This window comes from Periophthalmus magnuspinnatus, chromosome 20 (genome assembly GCF_009829125.3).
Source record: "Periophthalmus magnuspinnatus isolate fPerMag1 chromosome 20, fPerMag1.2.pri, whole genome shotgun sequence".
NCBI lineage: Eukaryota > Metazoa > Chordata > Actinopteri > Gobiiformes > Gobiidae > Periophthalmus > Periophthalmus magnuspinnatus.
The window spans coordinates 24,908,317-24,925,142 of record NC_047145.1 but is presented as its reverse complement, the minus strand read 5'-3'; the positions used below and the strand labels follow the sequence as shown (position 1 = coordinate 24,925,142).

Below are 16,826 nucleotides of genomic sequence, written 5' to 3'. Positions count from 1 at the left end.
TCAAATTGGCTGACACTGCAGGGTGCCAGGATCGCTACAGTTTTTTATCTTGTGTAGATGGGACCATTAATTCCACAGAAATTGAAAACAAATCTAAATCTAAATTTCAAGTTTGGAATGCCTTTGTGCAACATATGAAGCTCCCCCCACTGTGATACTGTTCACATTGTTCTTGTATATAACTGGAGTATCCTTTAGTTTTTTTATTATACTGTAAACATGTTATTTCACCTCTCTCTCTCTCTGTTCTGTCCCTGTCTCCCTCTTTCTCTCTGTCTCTTGATCACTGTCTGGGTTAATATTGGTCTCTTTCCCTGTGTCCAGGTTGGCTGAAGCTTCTGTGATGCTGTTAACATGATTTAGTATTACTTTTACTCTTCTGTTATGTTACTAAACCTCTCTCTCTCTCTCACTGTGTTCTCAGGTTGGCCAAAGCTGCTGTGGTTTGTGACGGAGTCGAAGCATTTGTCCAAACCGCCCAGAGACTGGTTTCCTCACATCAAAGACGCCAACAATGACACAGCCTACATCGAGGTAAACTGTGCACTTTTTATTCTGGTTGATACTTAGCTGATGTCATTAACATTGTCTGACCACAGGTTGAAGTAGGCACTGCTCGGTCTGAAGCTCTGTTAGACTTTAATCTGAGCTTTATTTTAACACAATCTGACCATAAAGAACTGACTTGCTGGAACTACAACATGTGATCTGACTTGCCCTGTTAAACAAGTCCCTCTGTCACATAAAATGACAGTCACAGGCTAGCTAGCTTCTAAAACAGTTTTTCTGTTACTCTCACCTTTTTGTCGAAAATCAAACACCAAAACCTGAAAATGTGCTGTTTAAATGCATTTTCTATTTTTTCTTGACTTTTCAGACAATCTTAAAAACTTTTTGGCAGTGTTTGCTAATGTGTGCATTGTGTCTCCATGGTAACTGCTGAACATTCCACCAAACAGATATAGTTAGAACACCCCCAGCGTGATGTCACTGTAAAATGTAAATTCTGTTGTGTCTGAGTTTTACTGGTTGAATTGCATTGTAAGATTACAGTGAATGTACAACAGCATCTAGTACTAATAATGAACATTTCCCCCTCCCTCTGTCTCAGTACAAATCGTGTAAGGATGGGAGTGTGTTGGGTGTGACAGTGACGAGGATCGCTCTGTTAACTCATTGCCAGGCTCTGACTCAGGCCTGCAGCTACACAGAGGGTAAGACACCACTGTTATTTATACATTTATATGAAAATAACAGTACACATTCAATCCCACCATGTTCTAATGAGGTTTACTTCTCAAAAATGCACTGGGAATTTTTACCTTGTATTTCTGTTTATTCATAAATTCCTTAAAATAAGCTCTGCTGCTTATTTTCCATTCACCAGACAGACACTTTATAATGAGTGTTTCTATTATTAAAACATAAATCACAATGCTTGTCAGAAGAAAATGTAATAATATATTTTTCTTACTTTGACTCTATCAGTGCTTTGTACTGTTTACCTTTGACCCCTTCATAACTTATAAAAACCTGTCTGTGTTTTGCAGCGGAGACAATTGTGAACGTTCTGGACTTTAAGAAGGATGTAGGTCTGTGGCATGGCATCCTCACGGTACGCACCACCGCAGGGGTCAAAGTTCACGACCCCAACCTTAGGAGTTAATCAATAATCCACAAATCTTTACCGACCACAGGCCTGTAAACACTAGGGAAATGTAGGATACACTAGATTTTACAGAGGGCTCTGGATTTCAGCACTTTATTATTGGAATTCCCATCAGATTTTTTCATTTTACATTGTCCAAAAATCCATAATTATGTTTGACAGATATAAAGTAAGCCATCTGACAGGGTATCACTAGTTCTAAACCAAGCACTGAAGGCCTCCTCCTGCTTGTTTCCATGGAAATGTTGCTTTGGCCATAATATTCCACAGTATGGAATCAAACTCCCATCTGTTTCCATGGAGAATGTTTTTAATTTTCTATTTCCATGGAATCAGGTGGGTGATGTACCATCTTCAGAAAGTTACATACTGTACTTTTAAGCCACAGCCAAATATCGATAAACTACACATAGAAATGGTACTAATCTGGAGCCCAGCTCTGTATTTGGAAACCTGAGCATGTGTATCATAGCAACCAATGAGCCATTCTGGAGTGAGGTTGTTGAAGGTAACGACCCTTTCCAACCAGGATCATGTTGAGCGGGTTAAAGTGAACATTTTAAGACCAAAATGACGAACAGCAGTTACAGAGAGGGAGCGACGGTTTTCATTAGAATATTGAATGAATTGGAGTCAATGTCCTCATATTTGGGGTTAGCTATGTCCATCTGTATATATAGAGTCTCTGTGGACCACTGCCATTACACAAATGACTAAACTATAGACAGTTAGTCCTTGTACTGTTAAACCATGATCTGTAGATCCATGACTGGTGTAGTGACTGATCTAGGCCTCATGCTGTTAACTTTTCAGAGTGTGATGAACATGATGCATGTGATCAGCGTCCCCTACTCTCTGATGAAGGTCAACCCCCTGAGCTGGATCCAGAAAGTCTGTCAGTACAAAGGTAAGGAGCACCTGTCAATAAGAGTATGGGCTGACCTGTCAGGACTCACCTGTCCTCATCCATGATTTTAAAGTTCATACTCCTTCATCAAACTTGATAACGCCAATGTCTACTGCGCCGTTTGCTGGCTTTTGTATACACATGACATCATGGAATTTTCTCTACACCACATATGTCAAACTCAAGGCCCGGGGGCCAAATGTGGCCCTCCACATCATTTTATGTGGCCCTCGACAGGGTAAACTAAAAAGTATGATGGTCTTAAAATGTAATTTTATCAGGAGATAAGCAGTTATACAGCCACATTTTACATCTAGGCAAATGCATTTGTAATATTTGTAACTTGAACAAGTAATAAATAGAGAAACTGTAATTTAAGCAGTTAGATTTATTTTACATTGAAGGCGGCTATTTTGCTAATGTGGCCCCGGGGAGCCAAAACACCAAATTATAACAGAAATAAATGGGACATTATGTTTTTGCCATTAAGAATAAATCAGCATTACAAAGTTATATTTGATTTGGACATGTTTACCTCGTATCTGGCAACACAGATAGGTCAGGTTTATGGAATTTAAATTCAAAATCTTTAAAATGTATTATCACATAAAATACTAAGGGGAATGTTTAAGATAATGCACAAAAGGAGCTTTCACATGTTAGTCAAATTGGTCTGTGTATTTTCTGAAGTGTAGTGTCTTGTTTGTTGCGTTTGCAGCTAAAGTGTCATGTGTGAAATCTCGGGACATGCACTGGGCTCTTGTGGCACACAAAGACCAGAAGGACATAAACCTGAGTTCTCTGAGGATGCTGCTGGTGGCCGACGGATCCAACCCATGTAGGTCCCCCTCCTCACACACATGTACCCAGGAACAGAGCTCTGTTTTGGGCAGGGACGAGAGGGAGCAGGGGGGTCTCTGGAGAGGGGAAACTGGGCCAGTGAGCAGGAATAGAGTCGCATTCAAACAGGACTATAATAAGAGCGTCACAGGCAGCAGGTGACTGGTCCAAACAGGAAGATTCTGCCCCAACAACACACTGACGAACTGAGCCAACTGAGCCGTGAGCTGGAACATTAACTCTGCCACAGAAATGTGTAGCTGTGTTCATTTAGACGTTTTAAAGTAGTTTTAGTCTACTCCTGATAGCGATATATTTTTGCAATACAATTTGTAACACCCCTATTATACATGCAGCTGTTTCCGTAGTACAAACAACTTTATGCAGTTGTGCTTTTCTGATAAAGGAAACTCAGCTCTGCCAATCAGATTCCTGGGTCTAAATGTGGTCTAGAAATTTGGGGAAAATACCAAATTGTGTTTTTTTTCTGAATAAGATTAGAGTTACGATTAGAATTGTTTTTATTTTTAATAATTTTAAACAGGACCAGAAAATTGACTGAAAGACTGATTTGAACTGACAAACTAATACAAGAATCACATTTCGGAACATGTTTGTACAGATCTAAACTACCGGGATAACAGTTTTATGAAGAATAAGACAGGAGATTTTGTTGTTTACCTTCCAGTCAAATTGTGATTTTGATTAAATTCTGATTAATCCTGCTGCCCAGCTAGAAATCCTGTTACCATCAGAGTAGAGCAGAGGTCTGTACATACATGTAAACGTACTCACTGACCACAGCTCAATTGCTGTAGTTTAACCTGTATTGATCTGTTGACTCTAGGGTCCATCTCTTCATGCGACGCCTTCCTCAACGTGTTCCAGACCAAAGGGCTGAGGGCAGAGGTCATCTGTCCCTGTGCCAGCTCACCCGAGGCGCTCACTGTTGCCATCCGCAGGTACGAAGGCTCATTTACATATAGCTCAAGAAAAGGTCAAGCAGTCTGCACCTTTATAAGCACAAGTAACTCCAAATGCACTGTTGATCTGATTTTTCACTGTGAGTACACATCCAAACACATGTCTTATTTTCCTGGCTCTTTCTTACTCAGTCCAGTTGAATGCCTCTCCTCATCTGCGCCAAATGTAAAACCGACTGTGCCGTTACGGGGATCTGAAGCCATACAGAGTTCTTCAGATGTGTTAATGTGATCTGGGAGATTATATCTACCACACCTCAATCGTAGTTCCCAGGTTTACATTTTGAAAAATCTGTTTAAATTGGACTCGTAGATTTCCCAGTGTGCATGTAAACACACGGATTAACTGAGATGTTTGAAGCCTTCTCAGATTATCAATAATGTGCAATAAATTTTATGAATGCAGCATCTTTAAAGGCTGTGGTCATGTGACATCACAACATTCCTCTGGTTTAAACTGAGCTGGAGACGGGTCAGAATCCTCAGGTGGAGTTTGCTGTATAACTGTCAGACTGCAGATTTGTTGACCTGGTTTATCGTTAATATCTCTGTAATTTGTGGGCATTTCCACTACCAAAATTGGAACAAAGTTCACCATCTTCTCTGTCAGTGTAAATAAACAAAAGTGAAATGATTTTTTCACAACGGCTTCTATTATTCAATCCCAAAGACGTGATTATTGTCAGATGAAAGGATTTCAAGCCATAAAATTTATATGGCAGGTTTGTGGAGCCGATCCCAAACAAATAATGATAAGGTTCAACATTTGTGGATCATAAGCTTGGAGGATTCTTGCAATAACAAAGTGGATCTCCCAGAGCAAAACTGGAAATAGATTAAGTTTTGTTGACATGAGTTATTCCATTACTGTTGTTGGCATAGCTAACTATGCTTTAGCGTGTAGTCATAGTCACCGCCCCTTACCTCACATTAGACTCCTACATTTTCTATTTTCTGTTTATCTGAGCTAATAATATGATAAAACAGGAGGATAGCTGCTGTAGGGCATTTGTAAACAGTGATAGCAGCTTCCTCTGGTGGCTGTCAGTGGTATCACAGAAATGAGGTCACTTCCTGCTGCAGTCCTCCTCCTCCTGCTCTCTCTCTTTCTCTCTCTCTCTCTCTTGTTCGCTGCTCCAGGACACAGAATGATCAGATTAAACTGATTTTCACAGACATGTTCCACCAGTTTAACCCTATTCATTTAAACAGCCCTCTGAAATACCTCACGCCTTGGCTGGGGCAGTTGAATATAAAGACCCACTGTTTCTGCATGTAGGCATGCTACTCCTCGTTAGTATAGTGGTGAGTATCCCCGCCTGTCACGCGGGAGACCGGGGTTCAATTCCCCGACGGGGAGTTAATTACACTTTTTAACCCTCTAGACCACATTAGTACATGTACGTGTTATTTCCTCTTTTTAGCTGTAGATAGGTTAGAATGAATGTTGACTAATGCTAGTTGGTTAGTCAAAAGTAGCTTTTGTAATTCCAGCTAAGTCAGTTCTTTATTGATTAGATTATGTTAAAATAAAGTTCAAATTAAAGTCTTACATGAGTATCAGAGCTTCAGACAGAGCACGGTCTACAGTTATCATCACACCCCCAGGGAATGTAATATATGTATTTATTTGTATTGCATTGAGTGGACTTTGGGCTTGTTTAAGGCCTGATTTGGGGCTCCACAAGGGTGTGTCTGTCACCTTTACTTTTTTTTCTGTTCAGTTTGTACACGCAGTAGAAATTGATGGTCACTAGCGCTGCCCTGTTTGTCTCAGTGGCTCTTCTGGCCTGTGCTCTGATTGTTCCTCTGATTCATACCTCTCTCAGCAGTCACTGTCTTTTTATATACAATCACTCACCAAACACTGAGGGCTCTTCTTACTCAGCATTTATTTATTTATTTTTATTTAATGTGTATGAGTACCTGGTGCAATGTCTGTTTTTGAAAAATACATAATGTTATTCAGATAGATTCAAGGAAAACGTGTCATTCGGATCCCGATAAATCTTACTCAGGATTAGATTTTTTTTTTTTGTTTGTTTGTTTCATCAGAACTTTAGTTTAAGCATCATGATACAAATATGGGAGGACACTGATAATTGTTTATTTGTTTAATATAAAAATAAATACATGGAGTAACAGTCAATGTGGATCTGTTTTAGGACCCTTTTTGTGTAGAAAAACTAAATGATGGCATTATAAGTAATGTAATGGGTTTCAAACTAGCAAATTATCCTTCCATGTTTAAAAATACAGAATCAGAATCATCGTCAGAATCATCAAGCTTATTTCCAAGTATCAAAATGGATTATTTAGAGTTCAGTATTAGAACATGGTTAAAATGTGAACATGGTTAAAATGTTCACTATAAATTAAAAAAAATAAAATAAAACTTCTGCCAAGGTTAAAGCCTCTTGCCTTTCTGTTCTGCTAATCCCTTTCTCTGACTGTTCCCTCTCTGTGTGTCTGTCTCAGGCCAGTGGAGGACAGCAGCCAGCCTCCAGGTCGGGGCGTGCTCTCCATGCAGGGCCTCAGTTATGGAGTGGTACGAGTGGATACAGAGGAGAGACTGTCTGTGCTCACTGTGCAGGACGTCGGGACTGTCGCTCCCGGAGGTACGACCTGTTGATGATACAGAGTCCAGACTATAGTTTATATTTAAACACAAGATCACTTCACATATCATCATAATGTCGCCATTGAACTTTTTTGTATCTTGCCGCAATGTTTATTTTTAAAAAACATGACTCTTTATCTAGCAAACAGACAAACAAACAAAAACATAATAATACACATTTAAACAGTACAGTTTTTTACATACACACAAACCTACACACATACCTATGGTTTAATGTAATGGCATTATTTTGTACTTCAGCCACAAATAGGGGTGAGATCTGTCCCCATCTTGTGTTCAATGTATGAACTGCTTCTGAGCGTTTAAACTTGCGACTTAAATATGTTTTAGTGTTGAGTTAACATGGGGTTTGTAAGAGAATGTGGAACAATTCATTGCTGAGCTTTCTGTCCTCCTGATTCCATGTCTTACTCATAAATCAGATGTTAGCAAATACTTGTTCATGAAAGCAGTAGTCCGTTCTCTAAACCCCTTAGTCATTGTGTGCGGCATGTGGAAAATGTGATTACATAAGATTCTTGGCATGCCTTTCCTCGTTAGTATAGTGGTGAGTATCCCCGCCTGTCACGCGGGAGACCGGGGTTCGATTCCCCGACGGGGAGGCAAAAACTTTTTAACCCCATATCTTTATAGTATGCTCTTATACACTCAGTCTTGCACATATTTTTTTGTTTACAATTTCTGTTTCATGTAGTACTGTTATTTTATATGTAGCTAGCTGTCTGTAGAATTATTTTTACATGCATGCTTACAAATATACAGAATTAAATAGGAATGATACCCTCACAGTAGAAAGTTGTTATTATTATTATTATTATTATTATTATTATTATTATTATTATTATTATTATTATTATTATTATTTCTAACCAGCAGGTAGTTGCAGAGATTTCTTTAGTGTCATCCATGTTCCAGATTATAAACAGGTTTTCTCAGTAGTTGTGTAGACTGAGTTGCTGTTGAAGATCCCATTGTTTTGAGTTGTTGATGATGTCCCTATTCAAAAGCATGTTGTGAAACTAACATGCTTTGGTCAGCTCTGGGGGAGGGGCGAGGGCTGCGGGGAGTGTGGGGGATGGGAGATCTTCAGTGTTACATTTGAAAGAACTGCAAGTTATTTTAATTTACAAAAGAAGTAATTCAGTAGTTTGTTTTTAAATACTTTTAGATAAATTAGTTCACTGATTGATTTACATTACAAATTTCATATTATTATAAGTATGCCTTTGGCAAAGAATATTATATGTACATGGGTAACAGTACCAAAAGTGTTGTAGATTTGATACAAATATTGTCATGGGGATGTTCAATTTTATTCAGTTATGAAAAACATTGTATGTATCAGTTTATCTAAAAAAAAAATATAAATAAAAAAACATTTCAGTGTGGAGTTCTTCAGGGATCCATTTTAGGACCTTTTTTTTTTTTTTTTTTTTGTATATAAAGTCAATCAAGTCGATCAAGTTTCACATATTGTTTGTATTACCTTGTATTGTTTTAAAAATCCCAAATTATTCAGTGCTCATAAATGTAGATAATCTTGTATTGTCCTCCTGTAATACTGGTTTAAGTTAACATAAACCTCACCAATTTTTCCCTCCGTGTCCCTTTTAGGTCTTATCTGTGATTATAATGCTGTATTTTGTCTGCTTGTACCTCCCTCAGGTCTGGTCTGTGTGGTTAAACCTGATGGAGTACCTCAACTCTGTCAGACGGATGAGATTGGGGAGCTGTGTGTCTGCTCTGTTGCCACAGGAACATCCTACTACGGCCTCACAGGGATGACCAAGAACACCTTTGAGGTCAGGGTCTGGGTCCACATGATGAAATACACAACATTCTGTACTTAACTTACTAACTTCATGTCCATTACATTCATAACTCTCATAATTAAATACTTAATCTGAAGTAATGAAGACGGGTGCTGCGGTAGTTTTCCAGTGAGGCACAAACTATTCTAATACAGAGGTTATAAATAAACTTTGTAAACATGTTTATGCTCAGATCACTCATTAAGTTCTGAATGTCTTGTTTCTGTTTAACTTATTATTGGTTTAAGTCTGTGTTAGTCACTTTGTTGATGAATTACACTACTTTCCTTTTTGCTCTGTTCCATTGTCATGTTTCTACTTAATGGTTCAGGGCACCTTCCTCGTTAGTATAGTGGTGAGTATCCCCGCCTGTCACGCGGGAGACCGGGGTTCAATTCCCCGACGGGGAGGAAATTTAGTTTTGAGTTAGTACCCTTAAAGGGCTCCTTATTTTGTTCTAAAATAGATTCATTTCATTTTTTTCTACAACCAAGTAAAAAAAGACGTGAACTGAGGCAAACTTCAAAATAAACTCTTTTCTCTCACTTGCTCACACACACACACGCACACACACTTCCCACTCCCTCTCTCTCCCTCTCTCTCTCTCACACACACACATCTCATATGCACACGTGCACAGACACTCACACACACACTCCCTGGTACCCCTGAGTATCTTGGCACCTTCCTCGTTAGTATAGTGGTGAGTATCCCCGCCTGTCACGCGGGAGACCGGGGTTCAATTCCCCGACGGGGAGGAAATTACGTTTTGAGTTAGTACCTTTAAAGGGCTCCTTATTTTGTTCTAAAATAGTGTAAGAAATGTTCGTTTCTGGTGCAAGCGTCAAAGAGGACTAAGAGACTGAAGTATAAGTCAGAAGGGTTTAATGAGTTCATCACAGGTAAAGTTAACAATGGAGCACCGGACTCTCAGGAAAGGATAGGAAGAAAGTCCTGAGATGTTTGTGTTTCCAGCTTTTATAAGGTCTCCCAGGGCGTGCGTGTGTGTGTGTGTGTGAGGCGGGTCTTCTTCTCGTCAGCATGTGGTTACACATTAAAAACCTTTTGGCAAAATCCAACAATGTGTGTTTTTAAGTCAAACAATCTCATTGTTTTATGACCCTCTCAGGGTGGGGGTCACTCAGTCCTTGGTGAACAGGGCCACAGATAAGAAGTGGCCCTGATCATAGATGTTATCTTCTTGGCCCCAGTGCTCGCAGATTGCTTTACGACCCTCTCAGGGTGGGGGTCACACAGTCCTTGGTGAATAGGGCTACAGGCATCTGGGGTAGTATTACATTGTTAAAAAATACCTTACAATTCCCCCTTTTCACACCATGCTACATGGTGTGAATCCAACTATGAAAAATAAAAAGCAATATTTACAACAAGTAATAATAATGGATGAAATTAAAAACATAATATTACATCCTAAACCATTTAAGCAAGGATAATACTAAGGATAATAACAAAAGCATACACATTCATGAGTAGACTAAGCACACCACGTACAGATTATCCGTTGTAATCTGAGACTTTAAAACTTTCTCACCATAAACTACTCATACATGACCACAATAAGTAAACATTATGAAAATAATTTTGCTAAATTAAAGTACGTGGATTTATAGGTACAAAATCTAAAAACCCATTTATTATAGTATTGACATTTTTTTCACCTTCTGACTTAAATGGGAAAAGACATTTTGTGGCCCCGCTCCCGGCAGCCGTCCGAAGACACCACATATACCCACAGTACTGTACATGATTATGCTATTATTAAACCAACCCAAAATCAAAAACATGAATTTCCCAAAACAACATTATATAGTATTTTTATAGTGAATGTCTTCAGTCTCAGAGTCAGAAATAACTGTGATGTACATAGGAGGAGGGGTGTTAGAAGAAATAGGAAGTAGTGCCATTTGTTTTGCAGCAGTAACTTCTTTAGAAAAAGCTGTAGTCACACACCTTTCAACCATAGTACGAGCAAAAGGGATGAAACAACAGCCACAGGCCATCAGTATGGTTAGAATTATGCTAAGAGAAGTGAAAAGCGAGAGAAATAAAGTTTTCCATTTACCGAAGGTATTAGAAAACCAATCACCTATTACATCATTAATTCCAGAGGCAGTGAGCATCTGGTCTGAGTGATCTTTCATTTTATCTAAAAGTTCTTGGAGAGGTCCAACAGGGCCAGTGTTATTGGGTATGATTGTACAACACTGGTCACCAAAGAGTGAACATACACCTTGTTTTTCAGCTAAAAGCATGTCTAGAGCAATACGATTTTGGTAGGTCATTAACGTATTAGCATGTAGTTCTTCTTGTAATAGGAGTAAAGCAGCTCTAGTTAGATTGGCCTGATACATAACATTGTAATGAATATAATTAATTCTATCTACATTTTTATTAATGGTACACCACCAACAAAGAATAGATTTGAAACCTGCACCCGCTTGGTTAGCCATTTTATACTCATTGGGTACACCTCTAGGTATACCAATTGCATCAATATAGATATTAGCTGGGTTAGTGCCAATGTTGTCTATTACGGATCTTTTGGGTCTAGTTGAGACTGTGTAATCTAGTGAGGAAGAGAGGTTAGGAATAGGTAAGATAGAAAAAGTAGTAGAGAACATCACTCTCGCACAACGACCAGACCAGTGTAAGGGCAAAGTAGCCAGTAAGTTAGTAGAGTTGCAAAGCCACCACATGTCAGCTACGGCAAAGTCTTGTCTCCTTAGAGGCCGTGTATGAATTAGCGGACATGTGGTAGTTTTCATACCAGTAACCGCACACACAGAAGAATAATTCAGGGGAGCAAAGGAGTAACTATCATTAACTATAGCGATAGTAGAACACAGGGTTGCAGTAAGATTTCCAACAAAAGTAGATTGATAGGTGTGGGCTCTTTGTATGCATTCTAATTGTACTGTGGGCAATTTGGTAAAGTGAGGTGGATTTATATTTGCAGGCATATATGGCCAGTGAAAATGGCTACAAAGATTATTTCGTGTAGGTTTGCCAAAAGTATCAGGCTTGGTATAAAGAGACGATGACATATAGGCAAGACATTCAGTCGGGGGCATGAGATTAGTAGACAGTTTGATACAGTGACTGCCTTTGTTCCATACAATAGTTTTATTATTTTCAGTACTTTTTATTATGCATTGACCACCTGCTTTACATGTTTCCCAGGAACAATTAACAGAGGCTAGGTATTGGTTATAATTTTTTACAGTGTGAGAGCGTGAGAAGTTATAATGATCAGAAATATAAGAGAAGGGTATGGGAACTAAATACTCTGGTTTTGGATAAGCAGGTGCACATGCTAGACAGGGCTGTCCTGGGAGATATAAATTAGTACTAGTGGAGAGCCAATTATACCATTTGTTTTTCGTGGCAACATTAAGAAATTTTGTGGCATTCCAAATCAATGATAATGGGACCTCAACCCCTCGTTTAGTCCTATTATTTAATGCATTGCTAGAATATATAGAGCTAGTGAGTTGGTTTACTTCAAAATACCAGATAATAGGTGGCATGAGCACTATGGTAAATAACAATACAATTAATGTAGTATTTCTTTGAGAGTACTTATACAATGCCACAGTCATAATTAAGAAGAATCAAGTTCGGATTTGTTTCAGAGTGCGTTCAGGAGGTTGGGCTCTGACGCAATGAGTAATGCGAATCCAGTGGCTCACTTTGCTTTTGTGGGCTTTGTCAATTTTTTCGATTCTAATAGCCCTTGAGCGACTGTTAAGTACCTTGTAAGGACCTACAAATTTGGGTTCAGTCCAATTAGGTTTAATACTTTTTACCAGTACCCAATCACCAGGTTTGATTGGGTCTTCCAAAGTTGACCCAGAGGAGGTCTCCAGGTTCAGGATCTGTTGGGAGAGAACTAAACTTAATTAGTTAATGCTTTGTAATAGTCAGAGATTTCATGGTCTTGGTCATTTCTAGGTAAACACACATCAGATTCTATTCCAAGAGGTAATTTGATTAAGAATTTAACTAGATGCCCTCAGAGTCCAGCCCTGGCTGTCCAATAGAACCTGGTCTGCTGGCAGTCTCTTAACCGGGCCTAGCGCCACCTGGTTCCAAACCAGGATTTCTAATACCGGCTCATTGATCTGTCCCTATGTGTTAGTAAATGTGCTTCATGCAACTTTACATGTGAAAGAACAAACTGGACTAGATTCATGTGATAGTGACAACCCTAATAAAGAATAAACTAAAATATGCAGAAGTTTTATTAAAAAGGTTTTCTGCTTACCTTATTGTGGGGGCCCTGGTTGTCACCGACGATTCACCAGACTCCACCTCGATATGCCCAAAGGTCCTCCAGAGCACTTCACACCATCACGTCAGGTTCACCAAAGTTGTAAGAAATGTTCGTTTCTGGTGCAAGCGTCAAAGAGGACTAAGAGACTGAAGTATAAGTCAGAAGGGTTTAATGAGTTCCTCACAGGTAAAGTTAACAATGGAGCACTGGACTCTCAGGAAAGGATAGGAAGAGAGCCCTGAGATGTTTGTGTTTCCAGCTTTTATAAGGTCTCCCAGGGTGTGTGTGTGAGTGTGTGTGAGGCGGGTCTTCTTCTCGTCAGCATGTGGTTACACATTAAAAACCTTTTGGCAAAATCCAACAATGTCTGTTTTTAAGTCAAACAATCTCATTGTTTTATGACCCTCTCAGGGTGGGGGTCACTCAGTCCTTGGTGAACAGGGCCACAGATAAGAAGTGGCCCTGATCATAGATGTTATCTTCTTGGCCCCAGTGCTCGCAGATTGCTTTACGACCCTCTCAGGGTGGGGGTCACACAGTCCTTGGTGAATAGGGCTACAGGCATCTGGGGCAGTATTACCCCCGCCCCCCACACACACACACACACACTTCCCACTCCCTCTCTCTCTCTCTCTCTCTCTCTCTCTCACACACACACACACACACACACACACACCTCATACGCACCCCTGAGAATCTTGGCACCTTCCTCGTTAGTATAGTGGTGAGTATCCCCGCCTGTCACGCGGGAGACCGGGGTTCAATTCCCCGACGGGGAGGAAATGATATTTTTACACTCTGGTGGGGTCAATTCACTCATTTTTAAGTTGAACTTTATGTATATTGCACTTTATTAGCAGGAGCAAATGGTTAACTGACATTATTAGCCTGTAATGTAGGGTAGACTGTTGCCTGAATGATACATCTGTTCCCACAGCCCAAAACTAGTGATTAATGATGTTCATTTATCCTAACCTAGATGGGGGCACATTACCTGCTACTTTATTGTTTGTTTTCGTGTTTGTTAAATCTTCAGATAATAGTGGAAAACTAAAAAAGCCATGGTCTTATATTTATTATGTGATTGTGGATGTATGATGAAAAAGTAAACCCACTGTGGATGTGTGTAATGCAGAGCATAGATTGTGTATTCTTATGCGACTACCTCTTTTTCATTCTTTAAACCTGTGTATTGCAGGTGTATCCGGTGAGCTCGAGCGGGGGTCTGATCAGCGAGTATGCCTTCATCAGAACAGGTCTGCTGGGCTTCATCGGCCCTGGAGGTCTGGTATTCATCACGGGGAAGATGGACGGACTCATCATGGTCAGCGGCCGACGGCACAATGCGGATGACATTGTGGCTACAGCGCTTGCCGTGGAGCCCATGAAGTTTGTCTACAGAGGGAGGTAAGGGATGTATAGTTTTAGAGAGTACAGAGGGATAGCAGAGGCTACAGAGGGAGGTCAGTCCACCTGGCTTTAACTAAGCAAATAGGTACGAGCCTACAGGTACGAGTCAGATCTAGGTTCAGCAACAGTCTGTGCTCAAACAATGAATATATTGAATGACCAGGTTATTCCATCAATCAATTTTTTTCTTCCCTGATGGCACGGGCATATTCCAAGATGACAATGCCAGGATTCATTGGGCTTAAATTGTGAAAAGTGGTTCAGGGAGCATGAGACATCATTTTCACACATGGATTTCACACCACAGAGTCCAGACCTTAACCCCATTGAGAATCTTTGGGATGTGCAAGATCTTGGTGAAAATTTAATGTAACACTGGATGGAAATAAATCTTGTGTCATTGCAGAACCTTATCGAAACAATGCCACAGCAAGTGCGTGCCATAATCAAAGCTAAAGGCGGTCCAACAAAATATTAGTGTGTGTGACCTTTTTTTTTTGTGATGACTTTTTTTTTTGGCCAGGCAGTGTATATCTACTACTGTTAGCATGTTGCTAGTAGCAGTGCTGCTAATCACTCATTTCAACATGCTTCACTTTACACTGTTTCTCTTCAAACCGGGAAAGCTGAACTGTCTTTCAGTTTGTCTAAATATAGGATTTTGTGCTGTGAGGATCATGTTTCATATATACCTTCTTGAATGAGGGTCCTTGTTCCCTAATGACTGATCACAAAGGTTATAAGTTAACCAGTTGTACTGTTCAGTCTGTCCCATTATGCTGTCTCTGCGTAGTGATGTAGCACACTATCCTCATCCGTGGCTAGAGGAGAATATTTCTTTATTATTATAAGTTTCATAAAAGAGACTCCTTTGTACCTCACAGACCTTTAACTGATAATATTCACAAAGCTTATACACCTACTGGCTGTACTTCCTGTTCACTCTGTCCCATCTGTGTAGCGGGGCAGGGTATATTCCTCGTTAGTATAGTGGTGAGTATCCCCGCCTGTCATACGGGAGACTGGGTTTCAATTCCGCGATGGGGAGGCAATGTCTTTTTGTGCCTCTGGTGTCATTTTACACAGAGTTTAGAAGCATTCGAGTGATCTGCTTCTCTAATATTTAACATTATCATAGATCTCGTCACACATTTTCTTTTGTCTTTTTTCAACCAGCAAAAAGTGTTGTAGCTTGTTTAGATGCAAAAAAGTCCTACTGTAAAATGTTCTGTTGACTGCTTAGTGAGCATCTTTGGGTTGTGCTCAGTTTGTGTGCTTATAAAACATTTCAGCAATACTACACTTTTTTCCAAGTACGTATATAAGTAAATCACTAAACAACACTGAGATTGAAGTCTTCAAATGTTATTAATAATATAAAATGTATAGTGACACAATTATGTGAACAAATAAACAAATATGCAACACGGAGTACCACAGGGCTCCATATAAGGACCCTTGCTGTTTCTAAATGATTTGCCTCAGATTTTCCCTGGTGTCCCTGATTTACATGGACAATGCACCTTCCAGAGAAAGCAGTGGTTGTTCTGTGCACTGTCCCATTCGCAAGTATGACTAGTATAGAGTAGGTCTAAATAGGTGTTACTAAAAAGTCAATATAATATATTAAAAGTTAACAGATTAGTTCAGCCAATAGCACACATTAAAATAGGGCTGCATGATTTGGGAAGAATAATTAATTGAAGTTTGTTTTTTTGTTTTTTTTGAAAAGCATTGCAATTAGATTTGTAATTTATGTTTTAATAATTGGTACTTCACAAGTGACATCACATTAGGGGTTTATGATGGAGTGTTCAGCAGTTGGTGATACAATGCGCACATTAGCAAACAGCCAAAAAAGTTGTAAGATGATCTTAAAAAACAAATAAATAAGTCAATTCAAACAACACATTTTTATGGCCAGATTGTGTTAAAGCAAAACTCAGATGAAAGTCTAACAAAGCCTCAAACAGAGCATGTGTACAGTTAGAGTGCACCCCCAAGCAATGTTGACCTCAAATGCAAAGTATCAATAGGATTCTGTTCACATGTCATATTTGAACCCAGAAGACTAGACAGACAAGTGACTGAAACATGAACTGACAAACTAATAAAAGAATCACATTTCAGAACCTTTTTGTGCAGATCTAAACTACAAGGTTAACAGTTTTTATGCAAAATGAGACAGGAGATTTTGTTGTTTGAGGAGGAAATTATGATACTTTAAAAACCGCAACCTTTGCTACATGGGTCCATTCAAATTGTGATTTT

General features: G+C 39.4%; 1 protein-coding gene and 5 non-coding genes across 6 annotated transcripts in view; all 6 read left to right on the top strand.

Moving 5' to 3' along the window:
- The window catches only part of dip2ca (disco-interacting protein 2 homolog Ca), a 65,031-nt gene that overhangs the window by 31,920 nt on the left and 16,285 nt on the right, over positions 1–16,826 (top strand). The window contains exons 12-20 of the mRNA XM_055229907.1: positions 425–534; positions 1,112–1,214; positions 1,551–1,615; positions 2,483–2,576; positions 3,295–3,414; positions 4,264–4,378; positions 6,878–7,017; positions 8,706–8,842; positions 14,344–14,552. Coding sequence (XP_055085882.1) covers positions 425–534; positions 1,112–1,214; positions 1,551–1,615; positions 2,483–2,576; positions 3,295–3,414; positions 4,264–4,378; positions 6,878–7,017; positions 8,706–8,842; positions 14,344–14,552 — 1,093 coding nt within the window. The remainder of the gene's footprint in view (positions 1–424; positions 535–1,111; positions 1,215–1,550; positions 1,616–2,482; positions 2,577–3,294; positions 3,415–4,263; positions 4,379–6,877; positions 7,018–8,705; positions 8,843–14,343; positions 14,553–16,826) is intronic.
- On the top strand, positions 5,688–5,759 carry trnad-guc (transfer RNA aspartic acid (anticodon GUC)). The gene has a single exon. It is a non-coding gene; the product is annotated as a tRNA-Asp (tRNA).
- trnad-guc (transfer RNA aspartic acid (anticodon GUC)) lies at positions 7,571–7,642 on the top strand. The gene has a single exon. It is a non-coding gene; the product is annotated as a tRNA-Asp (tRNA).
- On the top strand, positions 9,190–9,261 carry trnad-guc (transfer RNA aspartic acid (anticodon GUC)). The gene has a single exon. It is a non-coding gene; the product is annotated as a tRNA-Asp (tRNA).
- trnad-guc (transfer RNA aspartic acid (anticodon GUC)) lies at positions 9,538–9,609 on the top strand. The gene has a single exon. It is a non-coding gene; the product is annotated as a tRNA-Asp (tRNA).
- Positions 13,853–13,924, top strand: trnad-guc (transfer RNA aspartic acid (anticodon GUC)). The gene has a single exon. It is a non-coding gene; the product is annotated as a tRNA-Asp (tRNA).